Source organism: Rhopalosiphum padi, chromosome 1, assembly GCF_020882245.1.
Source record: "Rhopalosiphum padi isolate XX-2018 chromosome 1, ASM2088224v1, whole genome shotgun sequence".
Classification (NCBI taxonomy): Eukaryota; Metazoa; Arthropoda; class Insecta; order Hemiptera; family Aphididae; genus Rhopalosiphum; species Rhopalosiphum padi.
The window spans coordinates 86924049-86948846 of NC_083597.1; the positions used below are offsets into that span (position 1 = coordinate 86924049).

At 29.3% G+C, this 24798-nt stretch overlaps 1 protein-coding gene across 2 annotated transcripts; it reads right to left on the reverse strand.

Annotated features, from left to right (window-relative positions):
- Nucleotides 1–277: 277 nt before the first annotated feature.
- Nucleotides 278–6637, reverse strand: LOC132918128 (uncharacterized). 2 transcript variants are annotated; one of them, XM_060979234.1, is made up of 9 exons: nt 6505–6637; nt 6131–6148; nt 3822–3854; nt 2081–2119; nt 1546–1596; nt 941–958; nt 680–727; nt 474–536; nt 278–378 (listed from the first exon to the last, which is right to left on the reverse strand). In XM_060979234.1, the coding sequence occupies exons 1-9, from the start codon at nt 6569–6571 to the stop codon at nt 362–364; spliced, it is 354 nt and encodes a 117-aa protein (XP_060835217.1). In that variant the 5' UTR covers nt 6572–6637; the 3' UTR covers nt 278–361. The 2 variants fall into 2 exon arrangements, with proteins under 2 accessions (XP_060835217.1, XP_060835218.1); XM_060979235.1 differs by lacking the exon at nt 3822–3854.
- Nucleotides 6638–24798: the final 18161 nt, after the last annotated feature.

The window sequence follows — 24798 nt, forward strand, 5'->3', positions numbered from 1 at the left end:
GTACAATATAGGTATTTATTATTATTATTATTAAAAGAATATCAACAATCTGTGCTTTAAGACATTATAATCAGATCAGATACATCTCAATTCTTATTGAAATAAAAAAAGAGTAGATATTAGATAATATATTTCTGTTGCGAGGAAAATTTAAGAATCATAGATATGCTTTTGGGAATAAACCATAAACCGTAACAATTCTTCGCCACTAATTACTCAATTACGTGTAATTGATTAAAAAAATAGTTTTTGTATTCATCCAAAAAATACATCCATGTAAAAAATAAAAGTTAACTAATTTATTTGAACACAAAAAAACACAAAATCTTTATTTCTCCAATCCTGACACACATTCCAAATGTTATGTCCTTTCTGAATCTGAAAACAACAAGTTTACACATGCAATTAAATTGAATACGTATTATAATTGTGATGTGTGTATTTGTGATAGAATAAAAATATTTCATACTTACATAATGTTATTTCACAATTTGCGTATTTACGACAAAATGATAATGGACCTCCCCAAGGTTGTTCTAAAAATAAAAATAACAGTTTATTGATGTAGGTATAATACAGAAGTATTGGTTAAAAGTATACACCCTATTATACGTATAGAATGAGTCTTATATTATTTTTCCGATTTATTTAAAATAAATTATAAAAACCAATAACGTACTGTCCATTTCAATCATTTTCGCATTCTTTATAAAACTTTGTACTGGTTCTATAAAAGATTTGAATTTGATTAAAGTATTCTATGATACTTTATAAGTGATACATATTATCTTTACATAAGTAGGTAGTTAAAAAAAGGTTTAAATATATATTTATAGTAACTGCTTTACATTATAAATATTTTATTGATCAAAAAAAAATATTATAATTATTAAGTATAATTATTAATGATGATTATAGAAGATTGAAGTTAATAACTTACCACCAAAATTGTTTGGATCTAAAATTAATTAAGTAATTGAATATAAATTAAATAAATAAATATCAATTTACGGTAAATTAGCTCCCCGTGTACTGTTGCAAAATTAAAGTATAATTATTTATACTAGTATCATTGTATAAATTAGACTTCAGTTAAAATATGCTTCTGAAAAGTAAGGTTGGCCGTTCTGGAATAGTTTTTTTCTGGTCACTTTATATACCAAAGACTTAACTCTGTTGATAGTAAATACAAGTCCAAAAATCTAAATACTAATAAAAATAATTTGCACCCATTATCTATTGACAAATTTACACATTTATTCGAGAAAATAATATGATATATTTTTTTTTATGAGTAGTAAAAAATTCTTTTAATTGATTAATGAAATCATCAAAAAAGAGTATTTCTTTGGCAGTTTGAAAATATTTTTTAGGGCAATTAGTTAATACTCATCAAAATTCTAACTTAAAATGTATATAAAACGTTGTGCCTATGTATTTTTAATACTTGTATACCGATATAATCTTCTTTTCACAGTATTCAAGACAACATATTTAAACAAAACGCTATAAATAATAATTTATTTATTATACTTAGGTAGTTACCTAACACCACAGCAATATTTTCCCAATTTTCTTGATCCTTAGGATAAAGTTCTATAAAAAGGTAAAATGTATTACAAAAAAGTATACAATAATTATTCAAATTGAAGTTTGGAACTTTTTTTATTTCATTATAATTAACTAACACTAACTGTGTACCAACTTGTATAATTACCATTTAAAAATAAATGCAATCATTTAAATTAATTATGGAATTTTAACTTTAATTAAACAAAATAATAATTATCAATATAGTCAATTTGCAAAGGCGAATTTAGTTTTAAATCTTATATAGCCTACATTCACGACGACCGGTATAGTAGAATTATACTTATCGCGCCTGGAAAGATAATGTTCTCATGCAGTGACTATTAGGTATAATTTATTGGTCGAGGGCGAAACACAACACATATTTTATTATAACATTGATTATATAAAGTCTTTTATATTTAGTATTTATACTATCAATGATTCTAAATAATTAGGTTAATATATTACTAGAAGAATATAAAAATATAAAAAACCAATGCATTTATACCATCGTCTAGTATTATCAAACCGCATTCAACCATAACACCTTAAATAACAGAAAATATTTATATTATTTTTAAAGTATAAAGTGTTGCATGGTTGGAAAATGAGCTATTTTAGTTACGGTAACGTTTGTAGAGTGTGCTGCTAGCGAGGGCTGCAATTTATACAACACTGAAATTTCTATCCCGCACGAGTCACAAATAATACTATTATTTGTCACCTTCTGCTGCGGCCATCTCAAAAAACGCCGTTGATATGACAGATTATTCATAAAACACTATGAGAATAACCCACCTAGGTGTGCATTGCCAGAGTCTTTTATAGCAAGGCGTTCTAGTTATTTATTTAAATATAACATTAATTATTTTCTCTAGTCATCAATTTGCATATTAATAATATCAAACATGATATATATGAGAATATTTTTTGCAGAAATCAGAATAATAACATTGTTTGAAAGCGCCTGATTTCCCGCCTAATCGCTTAATCGCCAAAGGCTTTTCAAGTCGCGCGGAATGTTCGTGACAAGCTGAACCACAACCTTCCGCCACGGACACACGACAACCGACGTCCCCGACGTTCGTCATGTCTGGATATCAGATTTGTCTGAATTCCAACGGTCGAGCTGGATGGGCATCCGTTTTGTTCCCTTCGATATTTTTTAAAACATCGTGGTCGATACTCGTGTTGATGTACGTGCCCCGTGTGCCAAGCTCACAATAAGCTCGTGTTTTTAATAACATTGGCGCTGTGTTGCGTGTACCGCCGAGTGCCGTTATTTGTACGGTTTACGGTTTCTGGGCGCGCCCTGTGTGCCATATCGTTAGGTGTACCAGTTGTTGGAGCGATGACAGCTGTTGCGTATCATGCCGGTAACATTGGTTTTCTATTTTTGCTATGTAGGCTGTTACCTCATATGTTAGAACGTATGGTATCATTATGTATATGATTATTCTCCTTTTTGTTATTTATATTATATTTTATATATTTCATTTTATTTTTTTGCACCCTTCAATTAAGTCTCTACATTAATAACGGTCATTACATTTTTTTGTTCACACCCACTTTGGTTTTATTATATAAATTTTGTTAATGTTTAATACATCGTGTTTATAACCATATTATTACTTTATTATTAATTCTATATATATACATTATACAAATAGGTATAACTATATGAATACATCTTTTCTAGTCCTTAGCTCACTACGAGTCGGGTAGAAAACGGCAAAATTGCACGTGCTGTTACGGTGAAAACAAATTTAATACATAATATATTATTTCTAGTTCCAGTTAGTATTTTCTATATTAATATTTGATGACAAAATATGTCAATACCTTCGTGCTGTATATCAATATGACGTATATATAGATTAGTCCAAACTACTTAAGAAATAAGAATAAATAGTTTTCAAGTTTAATTTTAACTTTTCGCCTGATCATTGATTATACTTACAAATTTATTAAAAATTGATTTACATTATATGTATTATTGGAAAAATTAATGTACCTAGTATCATCAATAATAATTATTAAGTATTTCCAAATTTATAAAATGAAGCAATTTAGCTTATTAATAGTCTATAAAATCCTATAATAAGAATAATTAACTTAATTTTAAACAAATAATAAGATACTGTATAACATTGATCACGTAAGGTGGAATTCATTGTATTTACACAAGTAATGTATTTATTGTAAAATAAACAAAGTATAAGAACTAATAAATAAGTATAATAAATTACCTGTACAATTTTTATACTGGTATTGAAAATCAGCTAACAGTTAATAAAAAATTAATATTTTTACAAACAACTAATTTAATTCATTTTTTTTTATAAATGTGAATAAAAACATTTTCGTTTATTAATTGAAAAATATCGAAAACGCATATTATCTACAATATTTTTGTATAAACATTTAAAATTATATTATTAAAATATTCACCAAAATTGCGAAAATTAGCAAATTATTTTTTAGTTTCAAATTTGTAAAAATGATTTTTTTATGTTTAGTATTTTCTACCTATGATTATACGAATCGCTGTTGTTTTTTATAACTATTTTTCCTTATATTATATAGCGTGGGCGTTAATCACCATATTGTATCTGTTCGAACACCGATCCTCTTGGCGCGTTTCAGCCGGGTCAAAGGCCATTACAACACGAGTGACAGTCCGGTCATCACACTTGTCTATTTCCCTCCCGAGTGGTCAAGCTGTGATCGCCGCGAACTTGTCGACGGGGCGAATGTAAGTTCCTACACGAGACCTAGCCAGGTAAACAAGATACATATGTTAGTTCCTACACGATAAAATAAGGTACATGTGTAAGTTCCTACACAGTAAAAAGCAGGTACTTGTGTAAGTTCCTACACGGTAAAAAAAGGTACGCGTGCAAGTTCCTACACTAAGTATGTTATAAGTTATCAATCTAACATTAGTTATATCATATTCTAATATTGTCATACATTTTAACCCTTTATTCTATATAATATATAATTCTTTATAATATTTAATAATTTACCTTATAAATATTATCAATTTAATAATTTTAAAAATAATAATTCGTCATTTATTGTAAAAAAAAAAAAAATATAAATGTTTCGAACAGTACTAACATAATTATTATTATTCAATGTGACAATGTACATTATTCTGTGGGGTTTTTTGTACAATTTTTATCAGTAATGAAAAGTCGTAAATATTTCGTAGATTGAAAAATCGAATTTATAAGTCACTTTGTCAGCTTTATCGATAAACTATCGTTATAATCTATCTTATCTTAATGCGATAACATTATTTCATCACTTACTCCACACTATTATGTTCTTACAATTATGAATTATCATTATATAGAATGCATTACTTATATTTTTTATACAATTATGAATTACCTATTACAATTATTATTATTTTTAAAATTATTAAATTAAATTAGATAGATAGCTTATAAATTATATAGAATATAGAATAAAGGGTTAAAATGTATGACAGTATTTAATAGACATAGATTGATAACTTATAATATTCCTAGTGTAGAAACTTACACATGTACCTTTTTTTATCGTGTAGGAACTTACACAAGTACCTGTCTTTCGTCGTGTAGGAACTTACACATTACATATGTAGGAATTAACGTATGTAATTGTCTACCTGTTACTCTCGTGTAGGAACTTACGATTCCCCGGTCGACGCATGAACTTGCGCCAGTTTTCACACCTTTTCTGAATATCGTCAAAACCGGTCGCCGTGTGTTGTTGCCGCGGTAAGCCCGACACCTTTTTGTTATACGTGTGTGCCCGGTTTCGTTGTCCGGTGGCATAAAACCACGTGTTTATTACGACTTTTAAGCGGCGTTTATATAAACTTACGTTTTTCTATTTAATATCGTGGCATTGTGTGCGACCCGATATATAATTGTATCATATTCTGCTGATACTCAACGTGCGATCACTTTTTTGCCCAGCTATCGGCCAGGGTGTAACGTACCTTTTTCGGTCGTTGTAATACATACACTATTTTGTATATATACATATTATATCAGTATATTATACGTATACTGATTTACGTCGTCAAGCTTATCCTAATATTCGATTATACCAGTGAAGATTCCCAACTTGGACCCGGGAAAGTTTGGATCGACACCACTACTGGATATCAGGTCTATTTTTTATATTGTATTATTGTATACCCTTTTTTTTTATTGCCGTACAGGTAAATTAATTATTCCATGTTATAATTTAGTATTTATATTTTATATTATTTATTATTATAATTGTTTATATGTTATTATTATTTTGGGGCCCCATGTTGTTATAATATTTTTTATAGTTGAGTGCGACAGTGTCGTCTTTATTATTATATATATATATATTGAGACTTCACAATTGATTTGTTGTCATAATAATTTATTATTCTATATTGGTAACCTAATTCAAAGTCCACGCGAGTCGCGGCAAACAACTGCTCATACATCGCAAGATTTGTCGCGGCGACCAATCAGTATCTACACGCAAGTAATGTATAAATTTTAAATAAAGTAAAATAACTCACATTTTGCTTCCACTGCAACTGGATATAAATAATTTAACAGTTAATAAAAAATATATTATTTTACAAACACGAAAAATATTTAACTAAGTGCTTATGTTAGCAATTTCTACATACAGTACAATTTTACACCCAACTAAATTAATTCTTTTTAGATTAATGCTTTACCATGAATGTCAAGAAAAATAGATATCAAAAATGTATATTCATGACATTTTTGTATAGTCCATTAAAGTTATAATCCTAACAAAATTATTTTATAGTTTCATATTTGTAAAAATTATTTTTTTATATTCATTAATATATAGTTCTTCTTAGCAACGATTATTCATAAATATTAATTTGTTTATATTATGAAATAAAAAAAAAATACTCACATTTTACATGCATAACAGATATATAATAAATCATAAAACAAATAACTAATAAATTATAGTTGACCATGTTGTAGATAATTAATATGAATGATAGAAATCAATAACTAAATTAATAATTTTGAGTTCGTCGAATAAAATAAAGTAATAATAATTAAAAATTATGTTTAACTTCGGTATTTAAAGGATTAGTCAGTAAATACAAAACAAAACCACGTATCGAGGAGCAATTGAGTAAACCAGTATTACAAATAAAAATAATTTTGAAATTTGTTAAGGTATCAACAGCGCACTGGTGTGTATGTTCCAAATTGGTATGTTGTGTACTAAAATTTATTTTACACACACTCACCGCACATCGATATTCGGGTGTGCCTACACATTTTGTGTAAAGTGTTGGTATATATTATATTATTATGCTGATATTAATACTATAATAAATATACGTTTTAATTTATATTTTAACTGTTTTGAAATTTATAAAAATAAGTTAAATAATACACAGGTTATTTTGTTATTTTTAAATAATATTTTTTTATTTTAATTTTCACTAAATACAATAAAGCCTATATGTTATATATATTACATTTAGGGAGAGTCCTGTGCTACGTGTATGTAGTTAATATTTTTGTGCAGTTCCTTTCCGAAGCACTGTACCATATTCTATTATATATTGAGATATAGCAAAATATATATTTTTAACCAGTGCACGCGTAGAAATAAATTGTTTCATCATATTATAACAAGAGTATATTTTACGTTATTTTATATTTAAATCCAAGATATAGTATCAAATCATACCCTTCACATGGATTTGAAAATTAAAACTGTTAATGAAGAAGCAATATCATATTATAAAAGATTCCACAATCTTCTATCATCTCATTCCAACTCTCTAATTAAAGCTCTTTTAACAAATGTTATTCCTGGTAATCCTCCAAGGCGCTTAAAACGCAATTGGTGTAAAGATCTTTTAACCAAATCTAAGAAAAAAATAATTATATTATATATATATACATAGGCTGTCCGATAAATAAAGTACAAAGTTTTTTTAAACGTTAGCAATGGACAATATCGGTCGGAAATTTCTAAAATTGATAATATATGTAACAAACAACATATTCTAAGCGTCATGATTATCATAATTTAGTGTTCCGTCTGCTACGTAAATCTAAACATGGGAAACCAATGTTTAATAAGCACAAAATAAGAAGAAGTTCACACAGTCATTTGATTTTTTTATTTTCAAAATGTTTTTCCGACTTAAATTTATAGAAAATTAACAGATGTTTACGTATATGTATGTATATAAATTAATTTAAAACATTCACTTAAAAGTGTGACCACTGGGTGGCTACTTTTATGAAGAGATTATTCATGTATTTACTTTTTTGTATTTTAGCTAATACTCATATGTACCTACGAGGTACATATGGTAAATATAACAAAAAAAAATCCAAGATATTAATTGGTATTCCATCATATGTGTTGATCATTATAGTATGCTTAATTATTAATAATTAAAATAATGATATTTAAATTTAAAGTTTAAGTTTGAAAAAAAAATGTATTTTAACTCTTTGATAAATTTAAACAATATATGTATCCAACTAAAAGGTAAAATTTGAAATTTGGAAAAAGAGAAAAACTTAAACTTGGTTTCTATACCAGCGGCGTATGTAGAATTCAATTTTTGGGAGGAGGGGTTACCATTTATACATATATTTATATATATAATTCTACTGTACGTGTGTATGACATTGAACTCCTCCTAAACGGCTGGGCCGATTTAAATGAATTTTTTCGTATGCGTTTATTGGGTGACGCCCTGGATGGTTTATATTTACGAATCAGTCTGATAAAGTTAATTTTAGTGCGTCCTTACATTGCTTAAGGAACCTTTGTGCAAAATGTCAAGTATTTTTAATTGTTTAATAATTGTTTGCTATTTTTTTTAAGCAGTTGCTAAGATACTAAAAATATAAAAAAATAAAAAATAAAAACATATTTAAGTGCATATTTGACGTTATTATCATTAAAGATTTTTAATTTTTAATATGACATTATAATATTTAAATTTGAATGCGGAAATGGTACCACACATCGATGGTGCCTGTTTATTTAATTAGCTCTCCTATCTTATGTACGGCACCGAGAAAATGGTCAGAGAAGTACTCAAGTACGCAAGCTTATTGTGAGCCATGTAACAAAAATCTGGTCGATTTTCCAGCATATAAGATATTCCTAAAAGTAGGAACTCCAATTAAGCTGTTGCGAACTCTTCATCCACCCAAACTCTGGAATGGTACTAGACTAACTGTGCATGAAAACACTTCAATACAATGTCAATGAGGTGACAATAATAGGTATTACAGGTTTTGCTCAAGGATAATCAACGTTTATACTTTGTATACCACTTTTATCAACTATCCATTTAAATTTAAAATACTGCAGTTTCTTATCAAGGTATCTTTTCCAATGACCATAAATAAGTCGCAAGGGCTGTTGTTAAGAATAGCAGGGATTGACTTGAGTGATGACTGCTTTTCACATGGGCAATTCTATGTGGCTTGCTTCAGAGTTCGTTCACCTAGCAGTTTAGTAATTCTTGCCCCAAACGAAAAAAGAACCTATGGGGTCTATAAGGAAGTAATTAAGTAATTAATTAATTAATAATAATAATAAAAAAAATAATATTCAAAGCTTATAAATATATGTTATTGATGACTCTGTATAATAATAGTACTATAACAATTAACAGACACACAATTCTTTTGTGAATTCCACATAATAATAACACTATCAATACAATTAAATGAATCACAATCACACGGCCTACGAAAATGCATAAAAAGAAACTAATACACTACGGTGACGCCGTGACAAGACTGTGCCATTATTAAATTATTTAATCGATTATTTGAATAATAGATTGTTTTCGAATGATGCATAATTGGTTAATCGATTGAAAAAATGCAATGCTGGGCGGTACATAAATTTGATATGTCAGAAATATCATCTATAAACCAAATCAGAAAACCAAAATCAAAAATAGTATTTATCCTCATGCTCAATGTTAGCATTAGGCAACCAAACTTAACACGGACGCATTTTGTACTATCAACGAAGTGCACAGGGACTGCTAGTATAATATATGTATATACCCTACCACCGTAATTACACCACTGTTCTATACTAAATAAATGCCTATCTTACACCTTAATGGGTTTAACGTTTCCGTAAAATTACACACCATCACAGCTGGATGAGGAATAGATTGCTATATTTCGACTCAAAATGAAAACGAAGACATATTTATAGGTATGTAAATGAATTTACAGAAATATTATACATAATTTACATAAAAACAATTGTTCAAAATCGTATCTGGGCATGAATATTCCAAATATGTTTTGCGCTACTGTCGTATATTTGCTTTCAGCAGTAGGTACACCTATACTCAAAAACAAATAGTAAACAAGTAAACAATAAAGTATGCTTGAAACGTTGATATAATACATTGAAATAATTATTTTAGATTTGTTTTCATCTTACATTGGGTTTTAGTCTAAAAAATAAATTATTACATTTTTTTTAAAAACAACTTAAATTGAATACATTTATATATTTTTAATATAGTATAATTATTACCTTGAGCATTAAATTGAACTATTAGATATTTTCATAAATTGGGAATTAAAAATTTACCCATTCAAATAAATAATTGTCAAATATGCGTTTATAAATGGAAAATAGTCCAGTATGCAAAATATGCAACAATAAATTTTAAATATAAATTCGTATTGCTATGAAACAAATGTCTATATTTGAAGAAATAAAATATATTTATAAATTTTCACTGATTATAATGATCTGTTCATTCTGGATTATCTACGTGGAATAGTTTATCATTTTCAACTGCAAACTTAATTTTTAATTTTACGTACTTTTTAGCAATTTTAATTGATTTCATTTTTTAAATGCAATTTAAATAATAATACCATTTTTTTTATTATTAATTATTTTTTTTCTATTTTTTAATTATTTAGCAATTTTGTTCGGAATTTTTTTTAAATAAATATATAATAAAAATAATAATATAATTTTTAGTTTTGCAAGCAATTATTTTTCGATCAAAAGTATTCGAACAATTGTCATGTGATCAATTGATTTCGATCAATTGACATGTATCCATTATTACATATTTATCATATTTATCTATTTAATTTATTACTGAGTTTCGTTTGTTTATTATTTTTATAAATTGTACTTTTCTCGAAAAATCTTTAGATTTCGTTTACAAAAACGGGTTTGTTATCAAATAGTTTATTTGTTATATAGAAACATCAGATTCTTTATACAGAAATAAATTCATGCACAATTATTAACAAATCGTTAAACAGAAAATTTCGTAAAATGGAAGTTTACTATATAATAACGAGCATTATTTTTTTATATTGTACCTAAATAAAAATTGTGCATTTTTATAAGACATTTTCACAGACTTCTATTTAATACTGGTTAACCATTGCAAACTACGAAGCCAGCTGACTAAACGGCCCACATATTTTCAGTTGTCAAAACATTACATTTATTATACAAAATATATAAAAAAGAAATTGGAATAATAGTTTTAATTTTTTTAACGGTAAAATAAAATAATAATTCTATAAAAATTCATGAAAAATAATTTACATTTTTAAAAAGAAGCAGTCATATTATATTAAACATCAAAACATAAATTAATAGGTACCAATAATATACTTATATACAGGGTGATTCTTTTATCATAAAACACTCATTATTTCAAAAAGTATTCATGTTTTTGAAAACATTTTTTTACATAGTTTCAAGTTTTAATAAGATTACATTTTTATTAAAAAATTATGTTTTTACATATTTTTATCCTTATATTTTTTTAAATTTTTTTACTTTTTTGAATGACAACATAGAGTTTTAATTTCATATTCCAAAGCAGAATAATTTTCTGAGTATCTTGATACATAAAATCAAATTTATGGCTAATAGTTTATGAGTAGAGCACGGATTTTTATGCACTTAAAAATATCGAAATATGCCATATAATATGCAGTAAAAATCATGAAAATATGCAAGAATTTGTTATTTATTTAAAATTTACAATAAAACTTATAATAATTAATTACTTAAATACTTAATAAAAAAAAATTTGAGGAATTTTCTGAACTTAATTTATTTTTAAAATTTTATTTATTATTAAAATGAATAATCATAAGCATTTCAAGTTTTTCTTCTGTAAAGCTGTGTCGTTTATCGATTAACATATTTTTAAAGACTGAGAACGAGCGTTCGACGTCAACCAAAGTTATTGGGGCATATTTGAAGTTTACGTCGTAATCGATTATTTATCTTATAACTAAATATATATAAATAAATTATTATTTTGTGACTATGAAATTTAGTTTTAATTTTTCTACTTGACAAAATATTATTTTATACATTTTTTTTAAATTTTTGCTTCAATAAGCAATAAATTTTGAATTTTGCCAAAATATGCAAAAAAAAATTCCACCATTAGCTTCAAATTATGATAATTCGTGGAGATAACTGACAAAAATCCAAAAATATTAAAAGGAAAAAAATATGCAATTGCATAGAAATCCGTGCTCTATTTATGAGTTATACGTATTTAAAATTTTGACAAGCGGAGTGGAGTGGTATGATGTTACCCCGCAAAATGTTTGTCCACTACTCTGGTTGTTTAGACTTTAAATACGTAAAACTCATAAGCTACTCGCCTTAAATTCGATTTGTATGTATCAAAATACTCGAAAAACTATTCTACTTTGGAATATGAAATTAAAACTCTATGTTGTCATTCAAAAAAGTACAAAACTTAAAAAAAATATAAGGATAAAAAATATTTAAACATATAATTTTTTTAATAAAAACATTGTATTTTTAACAACTTGAAACTATGTATGTAAAAAAATGTTTTCAAAAACATAAATACTTTTTGAAATAATAATGAGTGTTTCATGATAAGAGAATCACCCCGTATATTATTTTAAATAATATACCTAACCATACAAATTGTTATTATCATTTAGTTTTGAATAATTTTCATTATTCATTATCAATACATCGTATCACGACTACTTATTAGTATTTTGATTTTACTGTCGGAATTATTTATCTATCCCGTTATTCTCGATATATTTTTTTTTATTTTAGTATACGTATATCAAATCGCGTTTAGTCGGTACTCAATAATCAGTAATCAGTAATCACTATACACTATTACACTAATCGCCAGTTTACCACGGTCAGTCGGCGTATTCGTCAGCGGGTGGTGACAAATATTAACTTATGGGTAGAACCAATAGAGTGTATTTTATAGAAAGCAAAACTATTTATTTTAAAATAGTATATGTATATTAATAGTTTTGTGAAAAACTGAAACATCGATATTATATTGCAGGTACGTATTACAAATCACAATAATGTAACACAACCCTGTGACATATAATTTATAACATTGTAGGTCTGTACTATCATATCGCCGGGATGAATGTTAAATGTTTGTTTTATTTAAACAAAACAGATACATAGTATACATATTAAAAAGTTACGTTAATTGTACTTCGTAAAATGTTTGTTTTTGGGATGTGTTGAAACCTCCAGTGCACACTGGGACTGTTTATAACATTTTCTCCTTCCATTCCGTGTCTCATAAAAACTATAATAATTACAGTCCACTATCACCATTCACCACACAGCTAGTGCCAGTACTGTTCCAAGACGAGCAGTAACCACAAGCCACAATTGATCGGCTCGTCACTCCGGATTGCCCCTCACACAAATCTGTTGTATCGTATCTATATTTATGGATAAAATTAAAATAAATTAAATATAATGTTATTATATTATTATTATTATTATTATTATTATTTGTATTTTGTTTTTAATGAAATGTGTAAAAATAATAAATTTAAAAATATTGAGACACGTACACGCATCATTTATCACATGTCTTATAAGCACCTGGTACCAAACTCGGTGTAGAAAAACTCTCCGAACCGTCACTGATTTCAACCACGATGTGACCTATAATTCAGTCATACGGTGGATGTAAACATATGCTGTCGCAGGAAGAACAGGATCCAGACGGTAATCGGTATACATCGACGAGACAGGTCATCGAGCGAATAGTCAATAATATGTCCGAACTGGACAGCGGCGCGTAGAACAGCGCAATCGTAGTCGCTGCGCAGTTCCAGTCGCCGGCTGTATTCCGGATGTTCTGGTATTTCCGGCGCGAATGTTTGGTTTCCGCTCTGAAGCCGGCTGGTCGACTACGGAGAAGCGGATAGATCTTTACCCGTTGAGCGTGGACGACGATGGAGTGCGACGCAGCCGTTACGATGAGAACAGTGAAGATGCTTCCTCGGCAGTGGTCGTAGCTACAGTTGTCGCAGTGCTCGAACTCGTTGAGCTCGAGATGAGTTTGTTCGTGAATATTTGCGACAGTTTCCGTTGAAGCTCACATTGTATATATGTCATCCTTTCACGTGATCACCGCCGTCTGTCCTCGATCGACATAGTCGTCACTCGTCAGTAGACGATGCGACAGTAAACGCTCGAGCCCATTGCCGTCACCACCCGTCGTCCCTGTCCAATACGGGGAACATGTGCCTAGATTAGATAATGATTAATGACAATTTCGTGTGTATAGAACATAATAATTTTAGAATATAATAATCTTAATAGTTTTAATTAAACTGTCATGACAATATTTTATATAGCGTCTATTTTAGATTTTGTTATGATTATTTAAATACCCTGTAAGATTTTTTACATATTTTTTATAAATAAGTGTTATGTAATTTTCCTCACCACCTTTATTATTAAATGGCGTACAATAACATCGTCCGTATTGTACTATTGTTTAATAACTTTATGAGGTATTACACGAGGCGCGTTTTTTTTATTGTGGTCTCCCCAGTAGGCCTAATCCACATCGTAAGCGAGAACGCGCGAACGCCGATCGACTGTAATAATATTGTTATAGATAGCCAGAATAGTAACTGCAATTTCTCGCGATAAAATACGTCTTATACACCAATATAAATAATAAATATAATATATAGGAAATATAAACAAATAAATATCGAATTGTACGTTTTTAATAATGTGTGAATTGGTTTAAATTTATAATTATAGTTTTGTCGTAGCACGGCATTCGCCCATTTCCAGCATACTAGTGTTGAATTTAAATGCGAGTCTTAACTCTTAACATATAAATAAATAAGTGAGGTAGATGCTGAGGAATTATTAGTCACATCGTATTATTAGTTCAGTTTCATTATGATATGATAATAACATTCATTTTAAATCATTAATAACTAATAACCAAAGGTGTAGGATTATAAATAGGTAACATATTACATCGCAAGTATTTGTGTAAGTAAAATATAATTTCTAGAAAAAAAAAATTATTATTTGAAGAAAAAAAGTTATCAAGTTACATAAAATATAATACCCATCCTCCGGCTACTATTATTTAAATTCAACACTTCTTTAATACTAGAACTATACTTAATATATAAATATTATGTGTGGAATAAGATATGAAACATTGGATATTAATTATGAAATTTATTATGTTACTTTATCTTATTATTTTTGTAATTTGAATTAGGTTTATTTGTAAATAATTTTGTCTATTATTATGTAATGTAACTCTCTACCACTAACACAAGCATTATGCTTAAAGGAGGTAGATACTTTATTGTAAACTTTTTAATAATATGTCAAACATCTTATTATATTTACAATAAAAAATTTAAAAAAAAAAAAATTATTATGTAATAAAAGGTATACTATATAAATCAATAATAAATATAACTGTCTATGTCCTATGATATAATACTATTTTATTGTAAATATTTAAATTAAATAGACATCTATTGAAGCTGAATTATTAAAATTACAACACTTTAATTAAAATAAATAAATATTACTCACAAAATGAAGTATAAATGTTTTACGGATGGCAGACTGGTCAGCTAAATATAATAAATTTCTTGGCGTTTTGCTCATATCATATAGATGCATTCAAAAAATTAAAAAAATATACAACTTAAACTATGTAGGTACCAATAAAACAATATAAATTAGTTCAATAATGAAACCTAGGAATAAAAATACGATATACAATCTTCAAAAACGGGAAATGTGTATAATATGTGTGTTGCCGGCCGGCGATAGTCAATGTATTGTATGAGTGGATAAGAGGTAAGCGGTGACGCGTAAGAGGACAACTAAATAAAAAATATTATAATATAATAAGGTCAGTAAATGTATTAAATATGTGTAAAGTAATAAAATACTTATATATTATAAACTACATCATTACAAATACAATACGTACTAAAAATAATATATAATAAGTCTATGTACTAAGTCCTTATACATATACAGTATACACATATATGTATATATATTAAATATATATACAAAATAGCTAGTTGAACTTACCTGTTACCTGTATTAACCAAGACTCAAAGCCAGAATCGAACAAATTCGGTTCACCAAGTTTCCGAGTTTTAATATCAACAACTTAAACAACTGTGGTCTGTGGCAAGTCCAACATTCTTAATCTCCAATTCTTCAACTTATTACACTTAATATATTTTCAGTCAGCAGCTCTTCATGACTCGAAAGGCTCCAAAATTGTAGCGGCCCATCGAGTTTACTCGGTAACTAATCGAGTCAATCCAAACCTACCAAGACTTATATAAAAGTAAAATAAACTTTCTTACCATCACATGGACAGTGGACACGCAATTATTTTTCTACGGTGTACGTTCGACTATTATGTAACATTGAGGTAGATACATAAAACTATTCCGGATCTGTTTTCTGAAGAATAGGAACCGCTGTTAATTTAAAATTGCATTCATTGTTGACGTGTGCATCTATGAAGCTAATACGATGTAATAATTTATATTTAGAATAAAAAATCAAATTCTACTTGAACAAAAAGAATCATGGAAAGTTAAAAAGAGTTGCGAAAACTTTTAGAAATTACATATAAGAACAGTAATCGAAGAAACATAAATATTATTTATGAAAATAAAAACTAATGTACATTAGTGAACGAAACCAAAAAAATAAAAACAATAATAAGAAATAAACAGTTTAATAGGTTTTTAGTTTATTAGTTTATTATATTTATTAAAAGAATATTAATAACAAACATTATTTAGCCTGCATGTATTATTTTATTAGCATTTATTATTATAAATTATAATACCAAATTTGAATAAATAGAGTATGTTTTATATTTTGTCTAAATCCAACATACAATTATTTTAATATTGTTATGTCCAAATAAACTTTTAATTTAATCTGCTTTGTGCTCTTTAGTAAACATTCTAGTAAAAACAACGTTTATTTTTATTTTCAAAGTAATACTATACAGACATACAGTAATAGGTACACAATGTAATATGCAAATATTTTTAACACAAAAATCATTCTCCTAATTGCATGTATTTTAAGTTAGTGTGGTCCATCAAAGTCACATGTACTAAGTACAAACACTGTAGCATGCCGCCGACGCTGACTTTTTTTTAACCACCACTTCAGGACAACGTAACTTTCCAACTTTACCCAACCATCAACGTGGTGGGACGTTGTGCTGAATTGATTTTAGGCGTATGATCCAACGTCGGCAAACTGCAAAGACCACGGCTTGTCTTGTTGTTGTTCTACAAATAACCAGGACACTAAATTCTGTGACGACAGGTCGACTGCGGCCACCGACTATTACGACTTTATGACTTTACGAGTGTTATTCATAAAAGTATTTCGTTCTATTAAATTCCAATATCCAGTGTATATTCAATTTTGGATTTAATTGTTACACCATTTAGGTTTGAGTTACGATTTACAGTCATAAATGATAGAGAATCATAATAATAAAAAAAATTATTCATACATATTTATTAATTTTTTTTATTATAAAGTGTATTTCCCATTTTTATAACTTAGTTATAACTTATAATTACAAATCAATTTTTTTCGAAAAAATAATACAGAAAATTAAATTATGAGTGTAAATTGATAAAAGAATCACTCTATACAACTTAAGGAATAATAACTATAAGAACAACATCAATAAATAATTCTCCTAAGTGTTCTTGATCATTATACATTTGAACAAATTAAAAAAGTCGACCAAACACCACTTCGCCAGCCTTTCCCCCCACCTCATAACTATACTATTCCTAAATGCGCCAACAACTCCCCCTCCACCCGCCAATACATCATCACTCTACTTCACCCTTCTATGATATTTAGTTTGCCAACAAGGCAACAAGCGAGGTATATCATTATTCTATGGCGATGACTTGAAATAATTATTTCGTTTTATTAAAACCTCTAATGATAAAACTATAAAATAAATAAAATATTAAGTAATCGTCACACATTTTCGTTTAGTTCTATATGTTTCTAATATATTTTATTCATACGTAACGGTGATTAATATTTTGAATTAGTTATTGTAGTAAAAAAGTGAAAAATAGAAGTTAATAAAATTACTATAAATTACCTTATATTATATTTTAATAATGCTTTGATTTATAGAGGAATCGTAGCACATGAAGTTTACAGGGTCGCGAATCTCTAATCGTTGTGAACTATAAGTCGTATTTTACAAAATTGTAAAACATTACAATTCGCAGTTTCACACTAAGGGACAGCAGACGATTTTAAAGCTGTTACCTGAAAGTTGAAACTATACCACTAGAGATGCGTTTATACTTTATACAGATTGAAGATGAATACAATGTATTTATAGACCTATATGTATAGTTTAAATATCAACAAATACCATTTTAGTTCAATTATGCCTTATGCGAGTGTATTATACACCTACATTTCGGGAAGAGGAATTCTTGATTTTTATGACCATTTTACAAATTTCTGTTCATCCTTCATATTCTATTACTGCTACAACGGCCTTTAGTACAATAGTACCTATATCTAGTTGCTTATTTTTCTCATAATCTTCCCAGTGTATTCTTACAAGTAGAAGTAGTGTTCTTTTTGATGGTTTTAACTACTAATTGTCGAACCTATTTTGCTGCCTCTTCTTTTAAATCTCTCTTACAATAAGCTTAGAAAATATTTTAACGATTTTATAAATCTTTTTTTTATTAATACTACTATTATATAATACTCATAAATAAAAAATAAAACAGTAATATTCATTGTGTAAATATGATTTTTCAATTTATTCATATTTAAATAACAAATCAAGGTACTTATCTATTATTTATGTAAATAAAAAAAATCAATTATCTTCAAACAAAGAAGCTTGCCTAAAAGATAAACAACATAATACATTTTTATTATAAAGAAAAGTAGGCAAGTGGGTATCGCTCTGCTGTATATCAGAGATGGAGAGTAGGTCACTGGTCACTATAATGGATGTGTTAAATTTGAATGCAATTACGGGTATCATTGTATACGAAAAACGATTCTGAACGGAGATGATTTGTCAGTCAATGATAATTAGTTGGATATATTATATTATTACCTATATTTAAATTGTAATATATCGTTATTTTACGCGATTTCGTAAAAAATTAAATTTCATACGCTCATAAAATGTTTTCGATATTGACAATGGAACTTTTTTTTAGTTACTTGAAGGAAAACTTATGGATAACCTATTATTGGATTTTTGAACCTTAAGTATTAATCACAAAAATTTTATGAATTTTCAACTTCAAAATTCTTTGCAAATTTTCGTGATTTTGAAATGTTTTGTAAACATATGAACTTTAAATGCTTATAAACAAAAATTGTGACTAACGATTTTTGATTTTTTTTTACTACGATAGGTACAACTTATAATAAACCTTGTATTAAATTTTAAAGCTTTTTTGGATAGCCAAATTTTTGTTATTGGCATTTTAAGAAAAAAAACTTAGAAAAGTCGAAAATTTCAATTGTCTATAAGTAGCTTAAAAAAGGTCAAAATATTTTGAAAATGTAATCGTAAATATATAACCATAATATAAATATTTGGTGAAAATTTCAAGTATTTACAATGATTCGTTTTTGAGTTACAGCAAAATCAAAAAATCGATTTTGTCGAAAAGTGGTTATAAAGTTTTCCATGATAAAAATATGACATCGTGGTGAATTTACATTGATCTTTGTTGCATGATTAATTTACGATACACCACAGTATGCAGAGCTTAGTATTATACTTTATTAATATTAGTGCATTAGCATTATACTATAGTATTAATATGTTTCTAATTGTTAGTAAATAATAAATAATAATTAATCATCATCGTACTGTGTTAACAGATGAACGTATGTACCAATATTGCATACACCAAACGCCGTGTTACATTTAATTATTATACTTATTTTTATATAATTTATCCTCGTGGCTTTGATATGATTAACCATTTTAACAGATGCGTTAAAAAAACAATTTGACGAGGAGTCATAAAACAAATTTACAATAATCAATATTACATATTATATATTTATTTTTTAGTATTATAATAATATATTGCCTTTAGTATAAAATCAATTGTATATATCAAGTGCGAATCCTAAAAAAGATTATATATTGTCTGTGTATGGCCGTATGGGTATACTTAAAAAAAATATCAAACGCAATTATAATAGAATAGCTTATTAGAGTTAATACATAATATAATACAGCAGAACTTCGATTATCCGGGATAATGGGGGTCACACGAATAAATGAAAACCACGGTTAATCTCGACTTTTTATAATAATGTAATTTTTTATTTAATTATAATTAGAAATACATAATAATATGATTGAGTTATTACCTTAACATATTTCATACTTGATTGTTCAAAAAATATAAGTATAGTAGCAACAATATCAATTGCCTTATGGCTACCATGATATGTAGAATTTTTTATTAAAATATTATTGTTTAATGTGATCGGCAAGTAAATATAAAAACGGTTAATGAAAACGGATTGAAATTTTTCTAGCGGTATAAATGATAAATATATTTTTATTAAAAATAAAAAAAAAATGCTGAGTAATTTATGGTTGATAAAAAATTGTATAAGACTTCTGAGAATATGACGTTTTTTGTTTTATCTCCTGTTGAAATTAAAATCATAAGATGATTCGGGTCCCCAGTTCGAGAAAATCCCACGTATAATTGTCCATGTGAAAAGCACTCTGTACGAAGATCTACGCCAATGTACTCGAATGTTTGACTATATATTTGTATGGATTAATACGAATATTGAGTATACAATGTATACTATACATGTTGTCGGTGTACGTGCGATAAACTTCTCGGAACAATATTATTCATATCAAAATCAAACACAATACAATTTAACGAATTTTTTTTTTTTTTTTTCGTATGGCGTATGTAGTTCGGGAGTAAGCCCGGCGCCTGATTGGCAGAATTTTTAATGGGGCACCCGTAGGTTTCTGCCATGCCCCGGGGTGGGGGGGGATGGCAGCACTTGTTCTCCGGACACCGTGACTTACCCGGAGAAAAATGCCGCCCAGTGGCCGAGGATCGAACCGGGTCCAGCTGCTCCGCAGCCGACGAATTAGACCGCTCGGCCACCCCGTCCCCCAATTTAACGAATAAAAAGGTCAGGTTGCAGGTAGCTGTAAGACCGCGGGCCACCGTGCCGCATAATATATGTATATAATATAGGTACAATTGTTTTTAATTTTTTATGAACTTTATACTTTTTTTTTATTAACAAAAGTGGTACTAAAACTTTCAGCAGAGTGTCGGGTATAACAGTAAAAAATTTTAGCCAAATCGGTTCAGTAATTTTCTCGGTTAGCGCGGTCGTAGAAAAACCCTTACAATTCTATAATCAGTGGGAATATCCGAGGTACGATAGAAGTAATATATTAAATTCACTGACTTTACAAAGTTAAAGTTTGTTAAGTTAATAGAAGTATTATTAGTGTTATTTAAATTGTTTCCATGTAGATTTGAATCGAAAGACGTGAAATATTAAAATTAAAAAATAAATCACCTAAAAGTACAGTACAAATCGAAATCATCATTTTTAAATATTATACCTATACTGGCCGATTAGATTGATAACCGTTGGTACTCGCTGGCCAGTAATAAAAACATCGCAATAACCGTCGTCTGGGAAATGTTCGAAATTCTCGGCGACGAAGTTCAGTTGCATTTCGACAGTCTTGAACGCATAACATTATAACCATTTTTTATTACACCATCGTTATACTGTTTTTCCATCTGCACATTGTCACATATTAGCAGAATGTCTTTTTGTACCTCGTATGATTTACTTCTAAACGGTTTTGGCGTCGTCCAGGATGGCGACATACCTGAGGATTTGGCACCCACTGTAAATTTTATTCACCAAATGATTATACGCGTAGAGGAGGACGACGACGGTGGATTGGACGCAATCACTTCATCTATAGATGATATTATAGACAACATTTTGCACATTGACAAATCAACTGATGACGTGGGCTGCCCATTGTCGGGTGAGGATATGGATGATCCGGCAGTTGGTTTTGATCCGCACGCAGTGGTTCCAAACGTAAGCGTCAATCCGCTTCCCAGTAAAAAGCGTTTCGCATCTACGTGGAAGCGGATTAAACGCTCTGTTTTACGTTTGTGCTGCTGCGTGCGTTGAGTTTATTTGTTTACCATTTTTTTTATAATCAACATTAATTCTAAGCCTTGTAGGCAAGCTTGTTTTGTTCAAGATTTACCCTGTTTACTGTTTAGCCCATATGGCAAATTTTTTTCCTGTTTATTTTCTTATAACATTATTGCACTATGTTACCAATCAAAATTTTAATGTTATTAGCCGTTTTAGGCAAGTTTTTTGTTTGAATATAATTGAAACTCATATTTACACAATGAATTACTGTTTTATTTTTATTTATGAGTATATATATATCAATTATTAAAAATTGACTACTTATAAAATCTATAAATATTTTCAAAATGTAATGCAAGAGACATTGAGACATAAAATAGGATCACATTGAATAATTAGAACCATCGAGCAGAACACTACTTGTAAGCATACACCGGAAATACTGTAGGTATTAAAGAGTGTAGACGCAGTAGAATAGGACGGATGAACAGTTATTTGCAAAGTGGTCAGTAGAATCAAGAATACCTTTCCCCGAAATATATGTGTATAATACACTTGCATATCGCATTAAACTAAATTGGTATTAAGTCATATAAGACCAAAGGTCTATAAATGCATTGTATTCAACTTCAATGTATATTAATGACATTGTGGTAAGTTACGCATCTCAAGTGGTATAAGTTCAACTTTCATGTAACAGCTTTAAAATCGTCTATTATCCTTTCGTGTGAAACTGCGATGTATTTATTATCTAATAAAATACGACTTCCAAATGGCAACGATCATAGATTTTCGACCCTGTAAATTTGGTGTGGTATGATTCTTCTTCAAATATAAGAATTATTAAAATAATAATAAAAAAAATAAAAAAAATAATTAAATAATAATAATAGTATTAATAGTAATTTTAGTAACTTCTATTTTTCACTTTTTTAACGATAATAACTGATTCAAAGTATCAATCACTGTTACGTATGAATAAAATATATTAGAAACGTATAGAACGAAACGAAAATATGTGACCATTACTTAATATTTTATTGATCTTACAGTTATATCATTAGAGGTTTTAATAAAACGAAATAATTATTTCAAGTCATCGACATATAATGAAATACATAACGTGTTGGCACACTAAACATCATGGATGGATGAGCTCAGTGTGGCGCTGTATACGCAGCGGTGAGAGAGGTTATGATAATATAGGGGACGAATAACGATGACGTAGGGTGAAGCAGAATGATGATGATGTATTGGTGAGTGGAGGAGAGGGGTTATTGGCATATAGGTATGGGAACAGCAGTATAGTTATGAGATGGGAAAAGTGTGCCACAGTGGCGTTTGTCGTCTTTTTTCATTTGTTCAATAATGTGTGAAGATCAAAAATACTTATGAAAATTATTTATTGATGTCGTTCTTATAGTTGTTATTTCTGAAGTTATACAGGGTGAAATAAGTACATTACTGCAGTGTCCTATTGATTCTGATAATAATTTATTATTAATTATTTAATATACATTTTAGCTCATCGCAATAAGCCGTTCACCGAGAGAATGTCGATTTACACAAACTAAATATGTATCACACTCCACCGCAAACATTCAAATCCTAACGAGTCGTCGCGTGCGCCGCAGTCTGATGCATACATGGGGTACCAACGAGGCGGGATCGTTGCCCGAGCCCGTACCGCTAGCCGTTCGTCGCCGTCAACGTCCGCACGCGAACCGAAAACTGTCGTGCGCCCGCCAAACCGTCGCAGTGATCCACCGCATCGGCGACCGAACTCGCGACGCCCGCGACACCCGTGTGTCCGCGAGTGGTCGGAAAACGTACTCGGGCGACATACCGCCGCGCTCCGTCCGTGCTCTGTCTCGTATCCTCCCCCTCCGCCTTACCTGATTTCGTCACCGTCGTCCTGCCGATGTCTTCGGTGGTGCGGTGATGGGAACGGTAGTGTCTGCGGACGCCGTCTCATCGCACGCAGCAGCACAAACGTAAAGCGGAGCGTTTCATCCGCTTCCGCGTAGATGCAAAACGCCTTCTACGGGGCAACGGATGGACGTTTTCATTTGTCACCACTACGTGCGGATCAGGCTCACCTGCCAGAACACGCGCCGCCTCACCCATCTCCACCGGGCAGTCCACGCCATCGCTATTACTACGACGTCTTGAACGAGTGGCAGTTGAACATTTTCTGCGTCCACCAACTCCACGGTCTCGAAATCTGATGTTTTAATTTCTTCTTCTGGCTCACCCGTGCCGATTTGTAAGATTTCTATACAATAATAATATTTTCTGACGACGTGTACGATGAGTGTGTGTCAGATCTACCGCTGTTGTTCTCCGTGCGTAGTACAATAATTCTTTGAATAACATATAAAGCAAGTACTATAAATGAACGGAAATATCGTCGTCGTGGATGATGCCAAAGCCGTTATTAATTAACTCGAATTTTATATAAATCAGAGTACTGTGTAAAGAGCCATTTTGTGTATAATATTAATATGTGATTTTAAGTGGGGAAAAAATAGTATCGGACTGTTGAAATGCAAATTAACTCAAAATATATTTCATCCGTGATCGGCGACGAGAATTTCGAACATTTCCCAGACGACGGGT